At 36.9% G+C, this 15,002-nt stretch overlaps 1 protein-coding gene across 1 annotated transcript in view; it reads right to left on the bottom strand.

Annotated features, from left to right (window-relative positions):
* Positions 1-15,002, bottom strand: part of camk1da (calcium/calmodulin-dependent protein kinase 1Da) — a 67,318-nt gene that overhangs the window by 15,527 nt on the left and 36,789 nt on the right. The window contains exons 3-5 of the mRNA XM_030148583.1: positions 12,214-12,288; positions 1,414-1,552; positions 949-1,075 (exon numbers count right to left, since the gene is read on the bottom strand). Of these exons, the coding sequence (XP_030004443.1) occupies positions 949-1,075; positions 1,414-1,552; positions 12,214-12,288 (341 nt within the window). The remainder of the gene's footprint in view (positions 1-948; positions 1,076-1,413; positions 1,553-12,213; positions 12,289-15,002) is intronic.

The raw sequence follows: 15,002 nt of genomic DNA, 5'->3' as shown, positions 1-15,002 counted from the left end.
CTGGTGTTCATTTGGTTTGTCGGTCCAGAGTTATTTAAGTGAAAGTTATTTTTAGACACACACTGTCTGCAGTGGAAATGCCCTGTGGTTAAGCATATCACTGCAGGAGGCCCGGGTTAGAACCCCACATGCACAGGATAGGACAGACAGATGACTGATGTACAGAGAGACAGAGAGAGAAAGAGGGAGACTGAAGCAAGGATTTGACCATTTAAAGTAAAAGACTGCATAGTGTGTTTTTTTTCTTACAGTGTGTGTGAGTGTACTTACCTAAGGATGTGTTTAAGTCTTTAGTATCAGTGGTTTTATGAACGTCCTATTTCAGACACTGACAGGATCATTCACTTTGAAATGAAAAACGCAATTGATCTTTGTGTGTTTCAGTGACAGATGTCTTTAGTTACGTCTGTTTGCATTCCTGTATGAGGGGTGTGTGTTGCTGTCAAAACTCCACATCTGTCTCTTATAACAGCACACACACACATGGACTAAGACACACACACAGATGCATATTACATATAAAATAAACTGTATCTGCCCATACATAAACACACAAACACTACGGCTGTTCTGCTGCGTGCTCAGGGTGTCTGCTAGGCGGCGATAAGTGCGACTGGTGTGTGTTTGTGAGGGGAGGATATAGTGTAACACACACAGACTTCCAGGTCACAATGAATGAACAAAGATGATGCAGCTACATAAACTGTGTCAGATGGAAACGACATGTGGTCATTGAATTTTTCATGTTTTTTTCTTGGTTTCAAGCCTAAAGACAACTTAGTGTACATCCAGACTGAGATGTAGTGAAATGTGGTACAACATTAATTACCCAAAATTGTATTTTTTTTAATTAGGAAGTTCATCCTGTCTTTTTCAGAAGGTATGTTTTGGGAAACAAAACACAGTGGTAACAAAGCGTTGTAGCGGAGTGAAAACCGACTATCTTACCAACATATCCTGGCGTACCGCAGGCGGTGGACATGACGTCACCACTTCCCTCCATCTTGGAAAGACCAAAGTCACTGATCATGATCTTTGACTCATCTTGGGGGTTAAAATACAGCAAGTTCTCTGGCTGGAAAGAGGAGGGAAAGGCATTTAATGTTCTTTTCAGGTCTGCTGTAAGTGTGCAGTTTGTTCACCTATATATAATTTCCACATCAAAGCCTCGTGGTGGAAAAAAATGCAGCGTTTTTAAACACAGACTTTTATCTCTGTCATCAGTATGCAGGAGTTCATCCTGACCAATCAGCTCTCTCCTAACAGCTTGGACCTGCCATTCTGACTTGTAGTGCAATGCATGTGTGGAGCCAGTAACTTTATGGTTGTAGTAAATCACTGGCTGTTAAGTGAAAGTGAACCACACCACTCCCACTGAATGTGTGTTAAAGATGTGCAGAACCCATGTGTTACCTTCAGGTCTCGGTGGACAATTCCCATCCTGTGCAGGTAGTTCACCGCATCCAGAACTTGTCTGATCAGCGTGCTTGCGTCCTTCTCTGTGTAGAAACCTTTTTCAACAATTCGGTCGAACAGCTCGCCTCCGGACACACTGCAAGAAGGGACAAACTGTGTGTCACAATATGTGTGGAAAATAAATTAAAATGCAAGCACACAGTCACACACACATGGCAGTAAGCGGTAGCAGGCTGGAGAGGGCTGTTGGGTCGAGATTTCTGGTAATTTATGAGCTGTGCATGTCTCAAGCCAAGAGTATGTGGAAGCTGTGAGCCATGTGCTACCACACACACACACACACACACACACACACACACACACACATACAAAACAACCATATACTATGCAGTCTCAACCAGACCTTGTTATATACGTTAGATATAAAAGTGTGTGTAAGCAATGTTTCCTTTGTTAACTGGAATATATACATATCTGGAATACAGTGAGATTCCATAATCAATGTACGATGTAGTTTTTAAATTGTGTTTTCCTCAGCTTTAATTGAAGGATTCCAGAGGTTTGGGGCAGGAAACAGAGGCTAAGCAGAACAAATGTGTGTGCCTTTTTGTGTTATTAAGCCATAAAGTTGAGAATATTTTACATGTTTTATCAGTTACACATGATATTAGACTATATTCTGTTGTTGGAGTTTGTACTGTTGCCTTTTGGTCAGGACTGTAATGCGCCCAAAAGCAAAACAAATAACTACGTAAAGTCTTTCATTCCTTCTACAACTGATCTCATTAACACAGATCCCATAACATTGGTTATTTTTAGAGGATTTATTTATTTGCTGATTTTATGGACCCATATGTCTCTAAATGTTTCCTTTCCATTACTGATCATTGTTGTATGCATGTGAGAAAGTTGCAAACAAATTGCTCCTTTGGGATAAATAAAGATGTCTGAAATTAACTGAACTAAATAACATCCTACAACAAAGGCATTAAATATTGAAGCAGTACATATAATCTTCTGCCATATCCAGAGATCAAAATATGTCAAATGTGTTTTTTGAGAAAAAAGTTTTAAATTAGGTTTGTGAAGAGAAAAATGAAGAACGCTGGGGAAAAATTATCCGACTTTTATCTCTGGTTAATTTTCAACAGGATGAAATCAATCGCAAGTGAAAAAAAGAAGAAAATTACATTGTCAAACTGCATCTTCTCCCCTGTGGTTGATTCTTTTAATAGGTAGTTTTATGTTTGAGGACTCTCAATTTCATGAAGAGGCTTGTTCAGGTGCACATTCTTCAAGCACAGAGAGCTCATTATTTGCTCTGCAGGCCCATAGCCCCCCCTGCTGGTGGATTACCCCTACCCATATATAACAAAGCATCACCTCAAATTGTGTCCATGTTACTGGAAAAGTGCAACATGTCAAAATAAGATCAATTTTGTAACAATATAGGAGTAGTAATAAAAAAAAAAAAAAAAAAAAACAATTAATGGAAATTATGATGTGGAAGTGAAGTAGAAGTGGAGGAAGATCCAAACACACACGAGTGTTCAGTGTGTGGACTCATGGATCATGTTTATACAACAAATCAGGCAAACAGCAACGCACACGTCCGTGCACACAAAGTCGCACAGTGTATTTGTGGTGTGTCGCCAGGGAGACAGAGCAGATTAGAGCCTGTGGAAGTTAAACTCTAATGAAGTTTCTGAGAAAAAAAAAAAAAAACAGAGATCAGAATTAATTGCTAATCCCTTCTGTGACTCTTCAAAGAGGGCAGCGACTCTGCAGTTTTGTAGGCAGTCATGACAAGAAAAGGCTAAACATGCACACACAGTTGAACACACTCACACACTCGGGAGATCAGCCACCAGGCTGCATGGTTGCGTAAGCTTTTGCGTAAGGAGACCATGGCAATCAGACAGGAGCACCCACACTATTACACACATATACACACACATCAAAACATCCACGTTATGAGAAGCACACCATTCAAAGACACACGTACCACACAAGGTCACACACATGTAAGGCAAACATACACTTAATAAAAGCTGGAACAGTGATCAGTGATCCGAGTACAAAGGGTCAAAGGTTTGTAATAGCAAGTTGTTATTACAAACCTGTTATTAACAAGGTCTACATGTGCAACACTGAAATATTGTACTGTACGGTAGGAAAATAAAACAAGAAGTTTTTTGTATTGGTTTGAGGGCGTAGACGGGTAAACTTCAGATATCAGCGTTTTTCCTGAACAATTACTGCCGCATTGCCCTGTTCTTCCCGCCATCCATCTCTCCTCCGACAGCCGATCCGTTTATAGGCAGGCAGTGGTATCACTCTCTCGAGAGCTGATGGTTGTGCATCATGTCCTGACAGCGAGTCTTATTTTCAACAGAGTGTGTATGTGTGAGACAGGCTGTTCAGTGTGGCAGAGATGAAGAGCTATCACAGTTTAGGGACCTGACTGACTAATCACAGCAGAGTCAGAGATCTGACTGGAGCTGTTGAACTGCTGTGGTGATTAGTTGCCGTCAGGGGAGGAAAACCCCACTTTTGCTCTTTCAACAGAACTGCTCGACGCGGTTTCCAAGGCTGCATTTACGTGCAATTTGCCTTCTTCGATGCTCGCCCTAGTTTTTCTACACAAACACTTACAGCAGATTAAGCAACCACTAAGACCTTCATGTAAATGCTATAATTAACCTAATTGTATTTAACAACTAATCCATGTATGTATAACCTGATTAACACAGCCAGACAGCTTTGAAGAGGCACAATCATTATATTGTATTTGAGCATTGTGGTCTAATTTCATGTGGTTTATTGAACTAGTGCAGGGAACAAACAAAAATAATATTTTTTACAACGAACATTATTTCTTGTTTTAACTCTGATGATTGAATTGAAAAAAGCTTGAACTCACATAATAAATTAAAAAGTAGCAAATTGAACTGAAGCATTGAAGGTGAGCATTATGGGTATGATAGCAATGAAACTATATCAGGAAATATGATTGAAAATCTGTGTCACAATAGTAATAACAGATTTCTATTTCTTTCTTTCTTTTTTTTTTTTTTTTTTTTACAATATGACAATATAGGAATCCAAGGATAGAGGACCTCTCAGAATGTACTGGCCATGGAGCCATTGTTTGCTTTGTTATACTGAGCTAAATAAAGAAAAATTCACACAAACTCTGTTCTGTAACTGTTACATCAACTCCAGTTTTTAAACTGTAATTTGGATGGAATTATTAGATCAGTGAGGATTAACACAAGATCATCCATAAATTAAATAACATTAAAGTATTCCGTGATGGAATCAATGTTAACAAAAATCATGTTTTATAGTCATGCAATGGCTCACTTTACTTTAACAGTACCTTTGTTGAAGTGGGAAAATAGTGGCACAATGTGATGTTTCCAAACTGAGATAAAACAATTTTTTAACTGTCATAGCTCTGTCAAAGAGGAAATCTATGTCATGAAGATGGTTAGCCCTCAAACCTGTTGTTTATTCAATCAATGGCAGAACAAATAAAAGATAAAACAGGTAAAGCAGCATCATCTTCCCTTAAACCGGAGCTTCTGTCTTAAATACTGAGCAAAGCTGGTTTGTCTCTGCACTGTGTTTGTTTTTATCTTTTATTAATGTGCACTTCACAGATGGAACAACATTAAAACCCACATTGGTCTTGGGTGCATTGATCTTTCATAGCAGTCCAAAGTGATTGCTTCCCTGGTCGGGCTTACATAAGGCAAGCTGTACTGAATGGGAACCGCATAGGCGCTGTCAAACCGGATCGATCTGCCACACTGCAATTCCACAGAACGATATACAAGAATCCCCACTTCTAGTAAGATTCCTTTCATTTGATGCAAAGAACTGACATCTCAATGAACATTCATAATTACAACAAATGAGGTTACTCACTAAGTTAATGACTGGTACAAATGCAGCTATTACACAACTCGCTCCGTGCTTTGATAAAGGACATCTTTCTAGCACCACTTAGAGGGGATACGGGACAAAGATGCTTTATGCTACAGCAGATCAGTCGTATAGCGATGGTAGTAGTGTGTGCTGCTTAAAGAAGAACAGCCTTGAGCGATACAGCCAAATGAATTGGCAGTCTGAACTACTCTCTCTTCTCATGCTCTTACACTGCCTCGTCTATATTTTAACATTCTTTTCCACAGTGAAGCATTTTTGTCTCTGATTATCTGTCTGCACACATAAGAGCTTAAGACAGTGCAAAGAAAATGCATCAAAATAATTAGATCACAGTAAAAAAACCACACCCAAGAGTCTAGATGATGCCCTCAGATGATTCACATACCCGTGTAAATAAAATGTAAACTTCAGTTTAATTCAAGCTGCGTTCATTATTTTTTGGCTGCTTTGAAGCAGTGGGAGCAACTAAAATAGAATCACACATATCCTTAAAAAGTTGTTATGGGAAAAGTATTTGCAAACAAAGACACGTAGCAACAAATTTGGCTCGTTAGCAACTAAATAATCCACAATGTTCAGCAGTCTATGTTGTTCTTCTGCTGTTAGAATGAGGGCTGATACAGAAGGTTTAGCAGACTTTTTCTTCAACAAAAAATACTGCACTTTGGCTGTGAAAGCATATAAATATTGCAGGCGATAAAATCAAAACAAGGCCAAACAAACTAAAATGTAAGTACATCAAAAGGATAAATGTATGCAGTTACATTTATCTTGCTACTTATTTCCAGCATAGCAATTTAAGTTCATAAAGGAAGCTTCAAGTGTTTGTTGGCAAGTACATTTCTCAGATTACTTTTATCTTTTGACAGAATGAAAGATGTTGACATTAAAGTTAAAGATCAAGAAGAAAAATTAGTAGGGTTATTGTTTATTCATTTGCTCCAGACTAAGATGATACAGTTGACCATGTTACCATGGCAACTGACCGGTGTTACTAAGCGTATAGTACCTGAAAGGGTAAAATAAGGTAAAGAGATGGAGAATGGAGGATATCAGCAACACTTTTGGCAAAAAATACTATGAAAGAAAATAAAAGCATCTCCAAAACTCTCATTCTGTTTGTTTTTTTAACCCTTTCATGCACAGTGGTCACTCCAGTGGACAGTTCTTCTCCAGCTGTTCTCTTGTATATTCATGGGTTTTGTTGTTTTAGTTCCATATCAGCCAACATAGTGGACACTTATGCACCATCCCATAATAATACACTGACATTCAGACCATTACTGTAACTGTACTGTTCTAGATAAACCTGATCTGCACTAACATATTTGAGTGGAAATCAATTATCTGTTAGAAAAAAAAGTTTTTTTTTTCTTTTTTTTTTTGCATGTTATCTCCATGAAAAGAGTAATAACTAGCAGTAGAATATGTTAAAATGTGAGAAAACATCAGATTTTATTTTATTTCATTGTTTTCATATCACTTTCTGATATTGGGTTTTAAACATGTTTCTTTACTTCAAAAATTAAATGCATGGACATTTTTGTAACTCCATGAAAAAAAAAACCAAACCCTTGATCACATTGTTTTTTTCATGCCTATGGAGGAATAAAAACACTCAAGAAAAAAAAATCTTAACTAAGGTTCTCATAATTAATGCATGAAAGGGTTAAGTAGAATAATTTACATCTCTGCCTTCATAATATACAGTCACGGACAAAAAATATTATCCTATCAAAAGTCATCAAAAACAATGGTTATGCAATCAAGTACTAACTCCTGTGTGTATCATGGGACTAAAACGGACAGAAAAAGAAAACATGGAATGTCTAAAAGCACTGTTTTTGTCAGTACAATGCCATAGTTATTTATGTAAGAACTGAAGGGATTTTGGTTATTATCAAGAAAACGTGAAAAATGGCTAGATATCAGCTCTGAATTTAAACTCTTATGAGCTATTTTTGTTGTCCAAACAAATGTACCTTTAGTTGTACCAGGCATTAAAATGAACAAGAAATTGAAGAAAACAAGGGGTGGTGGTCTAATAATTTTTTCCACGATTGTATACCATGCATAAGCACTAACATTAAAAGACATGTAACTTCACAGTAAAGACCAAACAGAATTAAATTCATTGTTTCTCTATTATGTTAAAAATAGTTGTAAAAACAGGTGTCCGCCACCAACAAGAAAACACATACTCTGCTAACTGGTTTTACTCACGACGACAGGGAACCTAATCAAAAGGTTAACAGAATACGTAAACAGCTTTATCAGAATAAGACCTTTGATTGAAGTCTGGCCAACGCAGGGATTTCAGCTAATGCAACACACTTCTCAGTAGCCATGATGAAAAAGGCTGACTACATTCCTTAAACCTTATGTATGTCTGAAAAGACCTGAGAAAGTGTTTTTTAACCGCTCATTAATGATCAACTTTAGTAAAAGGTTGTTTGTTCATATTTACTGTAGACAGACGCATTAATGTTTTCCTCTGACAGACTGGAAAGAAAATGTCAAGATGTAGCACACTGCCTGCTGCTGAACATAAATATCATTAAATATCACTGATGTCAGCTCAAACTCCATTATAAGATGAGGTTTGACTTAACTATGTCACAGTAACCTATTTAGAAGACAAATCTACCTTATCAGCCTATAGTCAATTTCACAAAGAACATTACTGCACCACCTCCACAGCACTGGCACAATTTACAAACCACTAATGATTGGCTAATGATTAATGACCAATGCATGCAAAAATAAATGGGAACATACAAATTGTTCCCATTTACATTTTCACTGTTACTTTGATTAGTACATAGACATATCGGAACATTTCATTGTGCAGGTACAGTAGATTTGTACTAGCCACTATCCCTTTGGAATAGGGTGAAAACTCCTTGGCTTGTTTTGCTGGTTTGTATTTTTTCCAGATATATCACACATGACTTGGATGGCACTAACAGGACACTAAGCACTGCATGCAGCAACAGAGGACAGAAAAACAGCTTTGGGAGGAGGTTGTTTTAGTAGAACATTCCCATGTGGAGTATCGAGCAGAAATGACTATCCCTGCAAAAGAAACTAGCACATAAACACATGTAGTCCTTTGCCAAAACTTGCCATTTCAGCATGTAGTTAGAGCTCAGAGGATGTTATTCTTCTGAATAACAAGAAGGAAACCCGTAAATAGTCAATAGTTGTTGCTATTGAGTGACTATTTTGACAAGATATTCAGTTCAGTTACATAAGGCTGAGCAATGTATTCAGAAAATCATCAAACAAAGCAAATAAATAAATAAATAAATAAAAACATAAAAATGCACAGACACACACACATACACGCACACACATAAACATATATATATATATATATATATATATATATATATATATATATATATATATATATATATATATATAAATATATTTGATTAATTATTAATTATGACTTAGTTATCTGGCTTCTAATACAGTGAAACTTCATGACAAACATGCATAGGACATTTTCCACTGATAAGATTTTTTGCAGGACAGGTCAGGCTGACAGTTAACTAATCAGCCTTTTCACCTTTTTCTTGCATTTGCATTATACCTGAGTGTTTTTGCTTTGTTTTTCTCTACACTGTTGTTTCTAAACCCTGCTCAAAATCACATAATTTCCCAAACCAACTAATGTATCTGGACTGCATTCTGTTTCATTTCTATTCCATTTGTATGCATGTGGTATGAAAAACAGATGATTGATATCTGGTTATACCATTGTTTACTGTTGTTGTTTATATTGTAAATGCATTTCTTTCTTGAAAAGCTTAACCAGGGATTGGAGTTATTGCGTAGCTACACACTATATGGGTGCTTCTATGAAACTGGTCCCTAAAAACAGGACATGGGGGCTAAAAATTCAAACCAGATGTAGACTAATGTTATGAAGCAAGTTTGGAAGCACTTTGGGTTGATTTTAAAAATAAATATTTACTGAGATAAAAGAGGAACTATTTTTCAGATAAAACACATTTTTATATTATTTTTATACAAAAATCCGCATGTAAAAAAGGACACGAAAATATTGCGCTACTATTTTTTGGAATATCTTTTTATTCTCTCACAGGTACATTTGGGAAATCAAACTAATAATGCAAGGCTGAGTGTTTGACAAAAGTGACCACTGCTGCACATTCACTCGTGATTTATATGTGTTTAAATGGGCAGGTTCTGCATGTAACGCCAGTGGACACGATGGGTTACACATGAAACGTGGAATGAGACTGAGATTCATGAAAAACCTGCATCTGGATTAGAAAAACCACTAGGATCATCAAATTTAACACAGTGTCTTTATTTATAGCAGTATATAAGACCATTTACAGCCATGTGTTCCAGATCTAATGCACTGACACCTAGGTAGCTTTTCCTGTCCCAGTTTTAGTCCTATTTTTAGCCCCAATTTTTTTATCAAAAATTCAATAATTTTGGAATGGCTCAGGGCAACAGTATAATTTTTTTTGTATTTATCTGAGGTCATCATTAGGTACATCCTGGGGGGAAATAAGTCTAAATTTCTCTTTTATTATTGGGTCTAAAAAGCTGGCAAAGTGTCAGGTACCAAAATGAACCCAGTTTCATAGAAGCACCCATATACTCTTTATGCAGAATACCAGATGTTCTATAGGTCCACTATCTTTCACTGCATTATCCCAGATAAATAAATGAATAAATAATAATTAACAATGATAATTAAATAATTGTTCATGAGTAATGTTTTAGCTTTTGTTTTTTTTCTGATTTACTCCCTGATTCAAAGTCAAACTTCACAGCATGACTAAAATAAAATGTGTTAAGTCAAAGTATTGGTGCAGAAAATCCAGGAGCCAAACACATGTGGTAGGCGAGCAGATAATCCACTGACATTACTCTGTAAACATAGAGACTGTTGTGTAACCTACAGCCATGACTTCTACCTGTACTTGACTGAAATATTTCCAATGCGAGTGCCAAACTTCTAGACCAACTTCTCCTCTTATGTAAGCAGCAGTAACCTTGCAGAGGAGGTTAGAAGGGCACCCATGGGTGATCCACAGGCAGTCCTGCTTCCCTCTACTGCTGACCATCAAAGCAGCGATGTTACTGATGAAACCAAGGCCTTGTGGGTGTGTGGTGTGGTGTGGTGTGTGTATGTGGGAGGACGGATGGGCTTTTTGCGAGTGTGTGAAATGTTGTCATCTCAGTGGAGCTGTCACTGAAGTGAGAGTTGTGTGGTGAAGAGTGGGTGGGCAGCAGAATAAGATTAAAAGTGTGAGTTATTATGAATTTTTATATTTTATGAATAAGTCATGAAAAATAACAAATCTGTAAATGATTATTCAAATGACTTGTTTGCAGTTTGTTTGCTGCTTTCATTAAACTGGGGAAGCCAAAATTTAATTCTCTAGTACAAGAGAACTGAACAGAACTAAAATTCACATTATTTTGTTCTGTTTTATGTGACAGTCATTCAGAGTGCTTCCACAGTATTCAGCTATCTTGGGTGAATAAAAAGAAAAGTAAAAAATTAAAATAAAATAAAGCCCCTGTGGTTTAAAAGTTGAGAATTTAACATCTCACAAATCTCCATTCCACAAACCTTCAAAGTCACATACATCATTAATGAAGGTAAAAAAGAGTTTTGTATGAATTCAAGCACCAGGATGGTGGTTTTCCTTTCGACTACAATGAAGTATTATGATTTTACAGCTGCTTGAATTAGTATAGAGGTCAATAATAAGGATGTATAATGCAAATCCAGGGAAAAGGTGATTTGTGATTAATACTATCAGACTGACCTGTCCTGCAAAAAATGTTGTCAGGGAAAATGTCTTGCACATTTGACAATATGATTCACTTTATTAGAAGCCATAAAAGACGGTAATTAATCAATAACTGTGTCAATAGAGCTAGCGGAGATAGCACAAAATGTGAATTTTCTGTTTTTTTTAACCTACTGAGACCCAGGAAAGTAAAGGTTATGGGTTTTTTCATTAAATAATTGTTTTGTTGAAACAGCATAATGCAACAGTTTTTCAGATACATTTTTTATTATTATTATTATTATTTTTTTTTTTTAATCTATTTTTTATTTTAAGGAAGATCCTTTGCAGTGGGACAGTGTTTTTTTTTGTTTTGGCTTTGTTTTTACTTTTGTCCCCTACAGAGGACAAAAATACATTGCGGGGTCTCAGGAGGTTAATTTGCTTTTTTTTTTTTTTTTTTTTTTTTTTAAGTAGATTGCCCTCCAAGGCAGTGATACTTATTGTTGTTGGGGAAATATAATTTGAGTTGTAGTAATTAAAGCTGGTCAGAACACAAACCTTTAGGAAGGTGAAGCCATGTCATCAGTTATACATAGGATATTTGTCAATTCAAAAGAAAACAAATGAAATTAAGGAAATCACATGTTGATATAAAATCGTTGATATATAAGACAACACAGCCATATGTCAGCCAGTGTTGTGAATGTATTTCTCCACTAGCTGCTCAGAATGTCCCTGTGGGGCTCAACATGACCAGACTTGTAGTGATTTTCACCCATTTAAATACATTTTCACTCATTGAAAACAGTGAATGCGTCGATGTCATGGCCATTTTGGTGGTGATGGTACGTCACAACCTGCAGCTTTCATGATTTACAAACATATGTGTGATAGAATAACTGACTTGGGATGAAGCACATATATTTTTTTTTTTTCCCAAAGACAGGTCCCATGAGAAACGCAAATGATATAAAGGCCTGCATTCAGTTAGGGTTAATCAAAGTGTCATTCACCCAATAAAACAAAAAGAAGACATAAATCTCCGACTCACAGCTGCATAATCAGGTAGAGATGGTCTGGACTCTCATAAATGTCCTCCAGTGCCACAATGTTCTCATGCTTGATCCTGCAAAACAAAGGAAAGCTATTAGTAAATCCTTTTAATTCAAAGCTGTAACCCACATGAAAATAACTGAATGAGGTTTAATCCTGGTGATTGTCCTTTTGTTCTGCTTTAACACTATTTTTAAGTCAGTCTGAATATCGGGAAATCCAGACATCACAATCTGATATCCGTACCTTTACTGCACAGGAGCATTTTAGACTCTTCCGTTCTTCTATCATGAGAATGTCAGAGATTCGAGCTAATAAACGGTCAAACACAATGAGCTTCATTTCCCAAACCTATCTGCATCTTCCCTTTCCCATTCTCTTCATTTCTGCCACATCTCTGTTTCTCCATGGTTACAGCGCTGTGGTGAGAGTGTGTCCATGCTTTTTTTTTTTTTTTTTTTTTTTTTGAGTGTCAGGATGCAGAGTGTGTTATCCTAATATCTCTTAGCTTGTAGACACAGGATTGACTTTGTATGAGGGTGTGTAAGTTAATCATCCTTTGCATTGTGAGCAGAGGTAATTCCCCCTGGTCTATCTCTACCCACAGACACACACAAGCGCACACGTACACAGCAGGTGCGCAGGTGAGCATCTAACACTTATTATAAGCGTATGATCTCTGCGACGGCAGGCGAGCGATGAACTGCAGAGCCAAGACGTGACTCATACACATGCACGCACACACAGGCATACAGGTTGAAAAGGGATAATGTGTGTGTATTTAAACCCCGCCTGGGATAACGAAGGGCTGGCGGCAAACAGCCCGGGTTTAATGGCAGAGGAGAGGCAGGGTGCATTCAGAAAATCCCTCTCACATATTACAGGCTTTTTGCTAAGGTTAGCTGCTGTCATTCATCTGTTGCCGATTTATGCTGAATGACCATGTAATAAAAAGACAGAAAATAAAGCAACTGCAGCTTCAGAAAGACGCATTTCACTGTTCATCCTATCATAAATGCCTGTGGGTATTAGACAAGCAAAACAAGCAACTGGAAGACTTAAAGCTTCAGGGCATGATCCTTTCTTTGCATCATTGGCCAAAAAATCCATAATTATCTTTCAGCACTCTGTAATTCAAGTGCTCTGACAGGAAAGTATACTTCTGCCACTGACAGAAGAGTTGTGGCGATCCTAAGTGTTTTCAGGCAGGGGGGTTGAATATGTGATAATAGCTTTAATTAAAAATAAACTGTTAAGATACCTTACTCTTTTTTTTTTTTTTTAACTTCTCGGTGCCTCGATACAGAAGCAACAGCAACAGACTAACAGCTTTCAAAACTGTGATATTTCATCTTCACTTTTCCATGGCATGAATTGACGTCATTTATTCTTCTGATTTGACTGAAGAGGAGAAAGCTGAAGAGGGAAGGAATGTATATGAAATCCTGGTATTTTACCCCCAGTTTCTGGCTCTTGTTGCGTTAACCAACAGATTATTTAATGACAGTCATCATTGGTTGCATGACTGGCCTTTTTACTTTAACCCTTTCATGCATAGTGGTCACCACAGTGGACAGCTGTTCAAAAGTGTTCTCTTATGCGGATTTTGTTGTTTTAGTTCCATATCAGCCAGCACAGTGGACGCTTATGTATCATCCCATACACTGTAATTCATACCATTACTGTAAATTTGCTGTTTTAGATAAAAATGATCTGCAGTAACATGCTTGATTGTCAAAAAAAAAATGCTAATTGTTATTAAACTGTAATTAACACTTTTTTTTTTTTTTTTAAACAAAGAGGTTTGGGGATTTTTGCATACTATCTCCATGCAGGTATTGTTAAAAATGTGAGGAAACATCAGATTAGCAGCAATAAAAATGTTTTTATCTCATAGTTTTCACACAGTATATCAGTAAATACATGTTTCTTTGCTTCTAAAATTAAACACATGATGTCCAGCTGAGTGGACCTTTTTGTAACTCCATGAAAAATAGGTTCATTTAAAAAGATTGAATCACTTTTTTTTTCATGCCTACAGAGGAACAAAAACACAGGGAAAAAAAATCTCGATTAAGATTCTTATAATTCATGCATGAAAGGGTTAATTGATTAACAATGGCATTATTCCTTGACATAATAAATGGAGGTTAAAGTGCTTGTTTAACGAATGCCAGATTCATCTTTGTGTGGACCTTGAAATAATTAAAATAAAAGTAAAGAAATGTTCCACTAGAAGCATGTGGTGATAAATATGGTTATGGTTGCCTACTATACAACTGTACAAGCCTGTGGGGTCAGTGTTATGATCTGGGGTTGCTTCATTTGGTCAGGTCTAGGTTCATTAACTTTGTTTCCATAAAATGTTTGAAATAAATGTTGTGAGATTATTTAAGCTTACCAATACAATGCTACGTTGACTGCAGGCTGTAATCAAGGCTAAAATCAGTCCAACAAAATTTTTTTTGGCCAGACTATGTGGTTACATGCAGAGCCAATGCTCTCTGGCTGTATTTTCTTATTTTCCTTTTGTTTTGAAGTGTTACAGACGTTTCTGAGTGAATAACCCTGCATGATACGGGGGATGTGGGTGGAAAATGTAGCAATTCCAGTTACATTGCAGTCTCTCTGTCTGCTACAGGTGTTTATGTCTGTGAGAATGAATGCAGGCTGAGCCATAAAGACACACTGACAGGGACTTCTCAATGCAGAACGAAGTGCGTTGTTCAGGTGCATTCATTCAGAACGTACCTTTAAGACTGTGTGAAGATGTGACTACAATTATTT

This window comes from Sphaeramia orbicularis, chromosome 12 (genome assembly GCF_902148855.1).
Source record: "Sphaeramia orbicularis chromosome 12, fSphaOr1.1, whole genome shotgun sequence".
In the NCBI taxonomy this organism is placed as follows: Eukaryota; Metazoa; Chordata; class Actinopteri; order Kurtiformes; family Apogonidae; genus Sphaeramia; species Sphaeramia orbicularis.
The sequence above is the reverse complement of the archived record's forward strand: the minus strand, read 5'-3'. Positions and strand labels throughout refer to the sequence as shown.